Below are 12866 nucleotides of genomic sequence, written 5' to 3' on the forward strand. Positions count from 1 at the left end.
CCATTTGTTTTTTTCTTTTGTTGATTGTAGCTTTTAATGTAGTTTCCCTGTTTTCTTGTTGTTTTTCACTCCTTTTGCGTTGGATTTTAAATAATGAATTTGTTTTATTTTTATGGTGTAATTTTTACTTGTGTGGACCCCGAGAAGAGTAGCTGCTACCCCGGTAGTGGCCAGTGAGGATCTAAATAAATAAATAAATAAACAAACAAATAAATAGACTACAGAAAATCCTGCCTAAATTAAAGGTAACTGCTTGGATATCAGATTGCGTTATGTCCTCTTTTGTCACCATTTTCTTCCAGGTTTAGAATAACATTGGTCGCAGGAAGGCGTCACCCTCTGATCTCCATCTTTTTTTTCAACGGTTGGAACACTTCCTGGCATCTTCCTCTGCTGATAAAGCAGCGAGCTAGAAATCTGTGATATCTCTCACTGAAGGACACATTTATGACACTTGACAGTGTCTGCATTCTGGGCACGCTCCTGCCCTCTCTTCACACCCAGCTATTAAAACATAAACTTTGAAAGTAATTGCACTTAGGGATATTTCAGCCAAATCTGAGGAGTGGAAAAAAAAGAAACACATTTTGATTTCACCTGAGTAATAATAGCCAAGGCAGGGTGACCGAGCACAGCAGTAATAACCAAACATTATGCTAAGAGCTTCCGTTTAAACTCTGTTTCTCTGCTGATATGAAAAGCTGGACTGGCAATAAATGGGTTTTATAGCTGATTAATGTGCTCTAGACATATTGTAAACTACCTGAGCCAAAAGCTGTTGATTTTTTTTAAATTTGTTTTTTTTTTTAAATCTGGTCCTGTCGCATTGTTAATTCCTTTATGCAGATAGTGTTCCAGGTCCCAGGATTCACAACCAGCTATCATAGTTCACCTATAAATCATAGAATAGGGAGGAACATACATATAGGAACCTCACTCTGATTTAACGGTGCAGATAAAACACTTGAATTCATCCTCACTCCCTCTCATATGAATGATTTATACCCTAAAAGTTTGATTTTCCTGCATTTAGGATGAGGCATGCATTGTGAAAGAAGGAAAAATCCATTATTATCCAGAGGGCATTCTTACCTGATTCCTCAAACTCTTTATAGAGCATCTCCCATGTCTCTGTGATCCTCTCCAGGCTCTCCTCCATGGCTTGGATGTCCATATAGGGACAGTTGCACTCAGGAAACTTGGGTTCACAATGGCACCAGCAGTCATTGTCCTTGCAGACAAATTCGCCCTCTCCATTGCAGGCTATGTAGCTGAGAGCAGCCTGCACAAAGCTTTCTCTCAAGTAGTCTGGAAGGATCACCTGCAAGCCTGAAAAAAACAAGCCAGATTTAGTGCCTTTATTCTAATGAGAACTTGCAAGAATGACAGTGCAGATGCAATATAGTGCTGGCTGAGCTCATGGGTTACTTAAAGGGGACCTATTACAGTCATTTTCAGGTTCAAACTTGTATTTTGAGTTATTACTAGAGCATGTAGAGCACGTTTAATGTCTCCCCCCCACCTCAATTTTTCTGTGCTGGAACACTTGTATTAACCCTCTGTCAGAGATGCTCCGCATTAGCTCCAGTCTCTTTAAGCCCCCCCTCCCTGAAAGCCCAGTCTGCTGACTGTAATGGAGCCAATAGTCTATAAGCTGTAATTTCTAACATAAGAAATCAAGAAGAAATTAAATAATTAATATCGGCAACCAAGATTACTGGTTTCCCTAATGTAAGCATGAAGCTACATGTAGCAGTGTACTTTCAGCCTGGGAATTACTGTAACTGACTATAGCATACCTGTCAACCATGAATAATCAACATTAAAGGCTCCTGAACCAAAGTACTCACAAGAATACATGCTCCATGGGCAATATGCCCAAAACTGTGAAAAATGTAACAACATTGGCAATCAAGGTTACTGGTATCCCTGACTGGCTACATGTAACAGTGTATTTGCATCTGGGGAATGACTTTAACCCACAATAGCAGCACTGAAAAAAAGCTTTGAAACTAAAATCTCCACAACCTTATGTGTTCCCAGGAATATGATCAGGTATCGAGAAGAAATTAACAACAGCTGCAACCACCTGGTTTTGCTGACATTAGCACGTAGCTACATGTAGTATTGTACTTGCAGCCGGAGCTGACTGTGGCCCACTGTAGCAGCACTTTCGACCATAAATAATCACCAATAAACATTTCTAAACCAAAATCTTCACAATATTGCAGCAAGAATATGATCAGAACAACGTCAGCAACCAAGATAGCATGTTTACCTGACATTAGCATGCAGCTACATGGAGCAATGTTGGCTGCATAATCTTAACACTTGAACATATAAAGAAATTTGTCAGCTTGTCCCAAAAGTGGAAAAAGAAAAAAACAAAAAATACAGAAAGAAAAAAACATACATGCCAATAAAGCAATTTGAATTGAATTGATTGAATTGAAAGAAAGAAAGAGAGAATTCAGAACAGTATAAAGCCCATGGTGCTTGCTCAGAGGAATTCATTTTGCATGTTACCTCATGATTTGAAACCTTGGCCATTTTTAATTCCAAAATCTGACATTGTAACATCATATATATATTGCAGAATATAATAAAAGGCATACAGACCCCCTTAACAAAATCTTTCAATCTGATGTTTATTCCATCACATATCATTTCAGAAGAATCTTTAAAAACATACTATGACAAGCACAATTAAAGTGGTAAAAATCAAACAAACCTTGCAGCTGGACTTTATTTTCAGGGCTCTGAACCAGCACAGAGCTAACAGAGTCAAGGTTGTCATAGTTACTGCATCCAAGAGGACCTGTGCGGGTCTCTGTCACCTGGGCAACAACAAATAAACAGCTCATTTATAAGTGTTCAACAGCATCCATTTTAGAACATGGTAAAGTTTTATATCTCAAAGGGTCCTTCTAAATTTCGGGAACAAAATTAGTTTTTAGGGGAGCCACAGAAAATGTGCTTTTTGTAACGTAAGTGGCTTTCTCCATTCTGTTTAAATAAAGTACTTTCTCCATAATCGATTGTGAATGTGAGAGAAACAGAAAAACTGGGGTAAGCTCATTTAGATTCCCCTAAATCGCCGTAAGAGTGCTTTGCTGCACTCATTTATCTGCAAGAATGCTACACGCTTCTTTTTTCGTCTAGTCACTGATTGAAGACATTTTCGATTGACCTTTGCCACAAAGCAACTCTAGCAAAGCATCCTTTTTCACTTCATTTGCAAGAAGAGATCTTATTTCAGCGCTCTCCTTTTTCTTGCTGTGACACGGCAGAGAGCATCTAACCGATTCTCATTTTTCTTTCTTTGTGGTTGTGGGACACCATATTTTGTTCAGCGATTTGTCCTGGTCAGGCTTGTCAGAGGACAGTTGGTGTAAAGTGACAGATGGATGAGGCGAGACAATGAGGGTCAGTCGATCAGTAACACAATCCTAGAGGGCTGAAGGGCTTGGGAACTCATATGAGGCCGGTGCTGCAGGGAAGTGAAAACTCAGTATGGGGCTCTTTAATCAAAAGCCTAATCCAGAAGAAAGGGGTTTGTGAGAGGAAGAATAAATGTCCTCTGCGAATGAGAAAAGGAAAATGGAGATAATTTGAGTGCAATTCTTTCACAATAATATTCATATCACATTATAAATCCCTTGTTTCCCTCATGAGGGATTTTAACGCTGATATGAATGTGAGGAAATGAGATACAACCCTGGGTTTCAGACCACATGATTATTGAATCCTTATAAGGAATTATTTGATATGCCATATGATAGGCCATATGGCAAAACACTGACTGATGTGCAGAGCATTCAATTTCCGCTTTGCATAGCAGCTGCTATTCACTGTAGATACATTCTGGTATATTAGAAATACTTAATAGGACATTATTGGCCACCTGTATCTTGGCACTGAATGTTGAAAGACTGAGGGAATGAAGCAAAGGCTGGAGCTCCGTCGAAGAACTGCGCCCTCTTCTTTTTTTGGTGTATTTTCATTTTTATTTTATGATGTGAACTTTGAGTTCAGGCTACAGGGCTAAAAGTATTTCACTGACTCACTCAAGCAGTAGAGTGGGAGCGAGAGAGGCACAGAAGAAAGCAAGTTTTGAACGCTGCTGCATCTAGTAGAGTAAATAGTATTTCTAAAGGTGGACATTTTCTGAATTGCAACAAACCTTGAGCACATGCTGAAACACACATTTTTGCAATTTACATTCCTGGTTCTTGAAGTAGCCTGCCAGAAGGTTGAGATGTGCTTCAAGCTAATTAAATGATTTAGTTACACTAGAGGCTAGTAAACACATTGACAGACATAGTGTCATGTTATAGAAGTGTTATAGTCCAGCAACAATCTGCAGAACAGAAAAATTAAGCTCACATAGAGCAAAAAAAATGGCAGCTCCTCAAAAGGCCATTAGAACATGAGTCAGTTAATCCCTTTAGACCCATATTGTTTAAATACTCAAATTTACAGCCACATTTATGATAACTGTATTGGTTTAATAAAACTCAACCGTTTAAAATCTGTCAAGGCTTAAACTTATGAAGAATTAAGCGTGAGGTGGCTTTGAGTGACAGGCTGTTTGCTCAGCGTCATCAACATCTTCATCTTCAGTCAGATCCACCTCTCGGTCCTCCATAGCCCCACACTCTCACTCAGTGTGGTCCCTTGACTCCAAAAAACCAACACAAGATAGCCAAAATTCCAAAATTGAGCCCTCAAAATTCTGCAAACAGTGGTTGACATCCATTATTTTTATGCAGTCTTTGGTTTTAGCTATTACATTAGCAAACAAAAAATTCACAGAAGATCATTTTGAGTAGCAATACTAATAGTAGTATTGGTAGTAGTAGTTATTTACTGCATTTACTTCAAGGCCTGAGTGGGCATCAGACGCTCAAATGAATCATTAGTACACAGTATACAAAAAGAAAAGGCACTGTGAAAGTGAACTAAGGCTAACAAAGTGTATTGTGCTGAAAAAAAACACAGTGTTCAAAATTTTGTCATGCTGGTTCAATCAGGTGAATTTGGCAACTATGATGCTTTGTTTTGATGCCAAAAACAACAGTGAAGATGTAACTACTATGGCTCCAATATTATCTGGAAGGCTGCCATGTTTGTATCTCAGAATCACAGAAGACGGGAAAATAGCGTAGGAAAAAATTGCTTAGGGAAAATGAAAAAATTAAAAAATTCTAAAATCTGAAGCTAGTGCTATTCTCAAATTTATTGATTGTGCAAATCTAGCAGAAAAACAGCAGAGCAACATTAGCATTAGGCCAGTTGTGTATACCTGACGATTATTTAATTTCCTTTTCGAATTTTTCTCCACCAGCTCCTGAGAAAAGTTTCTTGCTTCAGATCTCAAACTTGCTTCACTGACTTTGGATATCTGCTGATTGGTGCCCAGGTACTTCAGTGCATTTATTAGAGTTTCTTTGGGTGCATACTTCTTTCTGAGCGATGATATGGTCGGTAGGTGTGATTTGGTGGAAAGAAAATAGTTCTTACATGAAACTGCTCACAACAAGATCTGTGGATTATTTTGAGTAACCATGATTACTGGATAGAGACGTTGCTACTGAGTTTTGCAATCATCTCTAAGGCTTATATCTCCAACAACAAATCACTCTTTATTGATAAATAGCACTAAGGGTAAAAGAGAAAAGAAATAAATAAAGTTGGGTTTTTTTTTGATGAACTGTCTCTTTAAATATTGAATGTTGTTCCAGTTTAGTATGAGGAAGCTTGGTTTAGTGAGTGTTTTTCTGTCTGAAGGGTATTGCTGTGACAGTTATATACAATTTGTTTTATTTCCCAATCTGGTGTCCTTTGCCAGAACTATGCTTTAAAAATATAGTTTGGTTTGATTGTGATCACAGATGATCATCTGAGCTGTCCATCTACTCTGTAAGATTCCAGACAGCAATCGATCGATCTTGACAGGTGAACACAAAACTGTATTTCTCTACCATAATGAGAACAATAAAAACCAGGGGCAGCGTGCAAGCTGAAAATATAAAACCAGAGATTCCTGCTGTTTCTTCGTTCAAGCCTCTTGCCTCGTTCGTCGCCATGTGCAGGCTGACTGGCAAATATGGCCAGAGTCAGGTGGGGATATCAGCATCGATTCAGCCCATGAAATTCTCAAATCGTAACAAAAATGATCCCAGAAGCTTGAAAACAACTGGAATCATTACTCATTGTAAAAAACAAGCCGAACTGATCACAGCCTCTGCTCTGCTCCGTGACTTCTTTAAGAGAGTCCAAATTTCCACAGCCAATACCCAGCACACCACAACAGTAACAGGCTTTTTCTCTAAAATGAGCTTCAATTTCCCCCTTTGCATGGAGACAGCAGGGGGGTCTTCGCCTCACCAGCCCTCTTTTATTCATTCCTCAACTTGTTTGATTTCAAATTTGTGCAGAGGAGTGCTTAGTTGTATCTGTTCCGCTACTGCGTGGGGTCAACGCCTTGTGGAAATGATGCACGAGTGTGGAGGAATGCATCACTTCTTTGACTTACTTCCTACCTTTGATGGAGGTGAATCTCTCCTCTTCCCACTTCCTACCTGTCAGTTACGCCAGATGACTACATTTGGAGCATGAAAGCATACTCTCTCTGTAGCTATAGAAAGAAAACCCTAATTCCCAAGAAATGAAACAGACAAAAGCATCTGCCTCTGCACCTCTGATGCGCCCACCTTAGCTGCAAAAGAAATACCCAGCCCTCCCTGCACACAATGTAGTGAGAGGACAGAGCTTTGATATAAGTACAGGGAGTCTGATTCATGTTCCGCTACAGCAGAGAAAGCCACACTTCACAAGCCCACTACCGCTGTGTTCCAAGGAATGAAAAAAGGCAGAAAGAAGGGTCATCCAGTGCTTCGTAGCCCTATTAACCCCATGCTGCCTGAAGGTGCCAACCGGAGGCAGAAACCTGTCACGAGCTGTGTTTCACAAGATTCATTTATCTTCCCCTCACCATATGCACTCCTTACAAAGATTCCTCCAGACCCGATGTGCTCACGGTGGCTGGAGATCATATCTCATCACAAGCAAGCTGATAAAAAACATCTCCTTCCAATTTCTTTTCAACATCATTATTGTCGTATCATAGCAAGGAAATCATTAACATGTATGATTTCTAGAGACGCAGGTTTCTGCTTTGCAAAATGAAAGCAACGAGAACATTTTAACTTTGAAATTGCAACAAAAAATTAGAATCTGTGACTTTTTTCTCATGGTCTGTGGGTGCACAATACATAGGGATTTAAAGGTATGCACAAAGTTTATATATTTTTAAACCTATCTATGTATTTCAAGATCCACTTTTACTAAGATATGTCTTTATTTTTTGGCATTCTGTCTTGTTTGTGATTAGTATATTTCGAAATTTTTATGTTTAATATCTTTATTATTTCCTAACAAGTATTGCACTGCAAACTGATTATCAGAGGTAAACTAGAATTACAGCCTTTGCAGTTGTATGCCTCCACGAACCCGACAAGTTGCACTTACAGTTTATGTCTACATCTGTGAAAATGTCTATGCTTCAAGCACATCCCCCCTGCAGCTCAGAAGATTTATACAATCAGCACAGTTTCAAGGTGGACACCCAAGATTAGAGTCATCAATTCAGTATCTGACCAAACGTCTCCCCTTCTGCTCCTGAGTTATGATATTGAGAAATGACATGAAAAGTGTTTTTGCAGAACATAAGGATGTCACAGCAAAATTGACCGTTGACTTTTTGTAAATAAAATGGCATCACTTCATCATTTTATCCTGTTAGATATTTGTGAGATTGAGATGGATGCAAGGTCAAGGTGACCTTGACCTTTGACCTATGGCCACCAAAATCTAATCAGTTCATCCTTGAGTTCATGTTGACATTTGTGCCAATAATAATATTATAATAATAATAATAAATAAAACAAACAAACAACAACAACAAAAAAAACTCGACCCTTGACCACCAACATCTAATCAAGTCCACTTTTGTGCCAAATTTAAAGAAATTCCCTTAAGGCATTCTAAAAAGTTGGAGTTCACAAAAATGACACAGACGAGTTCACAATGACCTTGACCTTTGACCTATGACCACCAAAATCTAATCAGTTTATCGGTGAGTCCAAATGAGACATTTTCACCTAATTTGAAGAAATTCCCTCAAAGTGTTCTTGAGCTATAGCGTTCACAAAAATGGGATGTACGTCTGGAGAACCCGTAAACATAAAGCCTCCAGCCACAGCTATAAAGAGCGCAGAGTTATAAAAAAAAATATCTCCTGAATCTGTCAATATTGTCATTATGTCCATATAATTCCCAGTGGACTGCACTGAAACATTCAGTTTGGTGCGTAACACCATAGTTGTTCTTCATATTCTGCTTTTTACAAATTTGTCGATACCAAAGTCATCATATATTTAAATGTTTCTGATTAGTTTGTTTGTGACAGAACATCACATCATATCACTTCCAGCTATTGTAATGCTGCTTTGCTTTCCTTAAAAGAAGACTTTCATAAGAAGCTTCTCCGGGCAGCTTCCCATGTTAGCAGCTCCAGTTGGCAGTAAGAGGTAAATCTTAAATCCTTTAACCCAGAAATCATGTACCGTGACTTTGTGCATGCTCATGTTTACAATCAAAGCCAGTCTGTCGCTTCTATAACAAATCTTAAAAAAGAGACAGGAGCGCAAGGTCTTATGTTTGTTGTTCTCGACTCTTTGGAATAGAAGACTTGCTCTCTGCTGCTGAAGAATAGACTTGCTTTCAGTCTGTTTGTGGAGCGCTTTTTTTTAAATATTGGTCAAAACTCCAGGGCAATTTGATAAGCTATACCCTGCTTTACTTTGCTTTTACTACTTTGCTTGCCTTATTTAGCTGCTTTGTTCAATTAAAGTCTGTGAGCATTTTGATTGCCATTTTGAAAGTGAGTTAGCCAAATGTCTTTATTTTCAGAAAAAAAAAATCCCAGTTTTGCTTTAGCTACATAAGACAGTTTGCAAAATTTGCATGCAAAACAATTTGTTCAGTACGAATATGAGAAAAGATGGAACAAAGGCAAGAAAGACTGCCAAAGAAGTGGGAGAAACGATAATCCGCCAAGATTTCCAGCCTTCTAGCTGTTTACCAGCGCAGCTTAATGTCAAATATAATGATACTGACTTGATTTCAACGCTGATGGAAGATTAAAGAAGATTGAATCTTTTACGATCAATGCATTTGTCTGTGAGTGTACCCCAAGAACTCAACACCAGAGATACGGAGGCATTACCTTGATGGCAGTGGAGGCGATCTGGATGTGGTGCAGCTTGCGCAGAGTGCTCTCCCTGTCGATGAAGTAAGAGGCAGCCAACTGGTGCAGAGCTTCCAGAGTCACAGTGGAGGAGTTACCTGAGTAATCGCTCACCTCTGCTTTCTTACTCAGTTTCCTCTTGTCCACAAATATCGTCAAGGCCTCTTCTCCTGCACAGAAATAAGACAGGGTTAGGGTTAGAAAATGTTACATTATTAGATGCTCCTTCTTTGAAAAAAGAATTAAACTTGCATGCCATCTATTCAGGGCTTCTCGAAGGCTGTGGTGCACTTCACTGACATAAAATCAAAGACTTAATATCTTAAGTGTTTAAGTGATTCCTGGTGTTTGTCTCTATCTTTGGCGCTGAGCACTCGCTCCTGAGGTGTTTATGCTCCGTACTTCCAGCAAATCACTTGTCGATCAAATAGCATGCCAACTGTGTCAGACCTTTTCACTTGTATTTTCTCTTAATGAGCTCTGAGTGTCTGCATCTGGCACTCCTTTCATGGCGGCTCATGATACCCCTTTTGTTTTGAATTTATTCCAATTAATCTACAATTTGAAACAATTTTAAAACCTGCCACCTGCTCTGGGTGAGACACGTGTACTAAAATCCAGGTGGTTAAGAGCACAGAAGCAACCACACAGGAGCCTCTGAAGCGCAAAGACACTTGACCACAATTAGGATGAGGCATGTCACCCTGTATCAGTCACCACGGATCATAGCAATCAGCCCTTCATAAGTCGAGGGGCTACGGTGCAGCACACTCTTTGCTTGAGAGTCCCCAAGACACTGCACATCATATTCCTCATCATAATGCAGTGTTAATGCTTCAGGGCCATTTCTCTGCCCACTGCCTTTCTTCCTTAGCTGCTGAAGGGCACCCTCTTAATATCACAATCTATTTATTAATTTCATTAAGTCCATATGTTTCTGAACACAGAGGCAATCCATTCAGAACCACGGAGGCATATCTCTGGCAACAATCCAAGGCAAACTCCTCATTCCCCTCTCTTCATACCACTAAGTGCTGGCAGGGAGCCAGAGTGAGGGGCTGCATCAGCTCAGGCAGCTGGTAGGTTTGCATTATATGCAGCCACTCACAACAGCGACCTTTCAGAATCCTGGAGCCAGGTCTGAAATAATTGACAAGTGTTGCTCTGTAAAAGCAAATCAGCTTTGCAAGACTCGCCTGGACCTCTCTGGCATCTTAAATGAGTTTTTTTTCCCTTCTTTTTTTCTTCACTCAGAGGACCATTAATGCTTGTCCATTCATCACACTGCCGAAAAACAAAAATAGGGTGACTGTGACCGGGAATAGTGGGTTACATGTATTCATACATTTCTGCAGGGTGATATCTGTGTTGCCAGTGGCATATTATTTTTGCTGTGATGTGTTATTCAGTTACTTACTGTGGCTGAGTTATTGTGCCATGTCCATCTGCTTTCCATATGAAACGCCCGAGAACGCAAACTCTAAAAGCTTTTATCAACACAAATTGTATACTTTACTAAAGCCTAGATCATCTGTGAGAGAAGAAACTCCTAAAGGAACCTTTTTTCCCTCAAACTGGAACAAAGTAGCAGCATGTTCTCTTAATTTCTGTGTCCTCTAAACATATCTGGTGGTGGGAATGTTGACTTTACCTGGGCGATATTGTCCATACTTGCTGTATTGAGCTAGCATGCTTATCATCTATGTAGACATTTTTTTCAAGGTTCTCATTTTCAATCAAGCAGTTGAAACATCACAAAATCAACAAAAGACAGATTTCCACAATTAAACTTAATTGTTTAGCTAACTACATAATCAGATGATAAAATTTGCCAGTAACAATAACCATTTAAAAAAATGCAAAATTGATAGTTGCTCACTAAAAATGAGGACACTGCTTTTATCTGTGTCTGTCTGAAATCAAGGACCCATTGTTCCAAGGATTACTGTGATTTTTTTTTTTTTTTTTTTTTTGATGTGCCTCTTTTGTTATTGGAAATTACACAAATGCTGAGCTAGAATGCAGGGCTTGAAATGAATAAAAAAAATACTGGTGGTTAACATATGCCACTATAAAGAAATTGCCATAACATAATCAACTTAAAATCATTTTTTTTCCTTTACCTCCCAGTGTAGCTGACAACAAGAAGTGAGTCCCATACTTCCTGATCAGATTGTCAGTGATCATCTGGGTTGTGGGCCTGCGGCCGAGGAGTCGAATGTTCCTGATGAACTCAGGAGTCAGAGGTAATGAAGACTCTAAGAAATCTCTCCTTTCCACTGCCAAGTTGTTCACCTTCCATCTCCCAAACTCCCTGAGGGAAAAAAAACAACTTTAAGTGTAAAATGGAATTTGGTTGAGGGTGTGATAACATGAATGTAAAAAATAACAGAAAAGTAATTAAACATTTTAACAATCACTTGAAGTAATGTTTGTGCCACACATTTGTCATATTGATTCTAGCTTCATCAAATTTTGCTGTTTTCTCCATGTCTACATAATTGCAAAATAAATATCTTTGTGTTTGGACTGTTAGTTGAACTAAACAAGCAATTTAAAAACATTACCTTGGGCTCTTGAAATTTTAAATAAGATCTTCCTAGAATTTGGACTTTGAATGAACTAAATGATTAATTAATTATTCCAAAAGTAATCACAAGATGAATGCATAATGTGACTAATAATTACAGCAGCCATGGCACTGCCTGGTCTCAGAACTACATGTCATGGCCACAACTGCTTAACACTGCATTACCTGATGGCAGCATATGTTAAAATTACATACTGACACCACTGAAACAATGCCATTGGAAAATCAATAAGGATTATTTTTCATGGTGAACAAACACTGTAGGCAGTGGTTAATGTTACAACCAAATTGAAAGCATAAAAGGCAAGAAAGCCCCAAAGAGAAGTGGTTGGGGTGGTCCAGATGTCAAACAAACACAGGACTCTCACCCATGAGATTGCTGTTTGTGTCCCATGTGAAACCAAAGGTCAACATTGACTTACTTTAACTCTGCATACTTTTATACTTTAATGAAGACACTATCACGTAACATGATGTTAATATGTGACATAATTAAATGTCATGTGTGATATACATATAACCTGTACATAACAATCATAGCTATTTTAAGCAAAACCACAATCTTATTCTAAACCTTCCCAAGTATTTTCCCCCCAAACCTCATGGATTCTTCCATGTGTTCCCATGGTTCTATGTTTCTAGGGTCGTATTATTCCCCTGCTCTATCAAAAGATCGAAAGTCAGGTTGAGGTAAGATACTTGAAACTAATGATTATTCCTAATGCAAAACAGGGGGCAGGGGGGCTGAATGGGGGTTTGAAACCTTCAAACCCACTCTTGTCAATTTTGATATTCAATTTTATCTTTTTAGAGTTCTTTGTCTAATATGTCTCATGTATTGACCAAAACTAATATAGGTTTCAAAGGTGACACGAAAATGGCATGTACACAATAGGAGGGTTGATGTGTGTTAACAGATTACTGAACTGGGGAAGTTAGGACCTTGTGAACATAGTCAACTAG

At 38.9% G+C, this 12866-nt stretch overlaps 1 protein-coding gene across 1 annotated transcript in view; it reads right to left on the reverse strand.

Annotated features, from left to right (window-relative positions):
• Positions 1-12866, reverse strand: part of LOC121940582 (BMP/retinoic acid inducible neural specific 3a, tandem duplicate 2) — a 66120-nt gene that overhangs the window by 13218 nt on the left and 40036 nt on the right. Inside the window, exons 3-6 of the mRNA XM_042483317.2 lie at positions 11437-11627; positions 9293-9483; positions 2732-2837; positions 1093-1329 (exon numbers count right to left, since the gene is read on the reverse strand). Coding sequence (XP_042339251.1) covers positions 1093-1329; positions 2732-2837; positions 9293-9483; positions 11437-11627 — 725 coding nt within the window. The remainder of the gene's footprint in view (positions 1-1092; positions 1330-2731; positions 2838-9292; positions 9484-11436; positions 11628-12866) is intronic.

The sequence above is a fragment of the Plectropomus leopardus genome, chromosome 5 (assembly GCF_026936395.1).
Source record: "Plectropomus leopardus strain MGB_pleo_1.0 chromosome 5, ASM2693639v1, whole genome shotgun sequence".
In the NCBI taxonomy this organism is placed as follows: Eukaryota; Metazoa; Chordata; class Actinopteri; order Perciformes; family Serranidae; genus Plectropomus; species Plectropomus leopardus.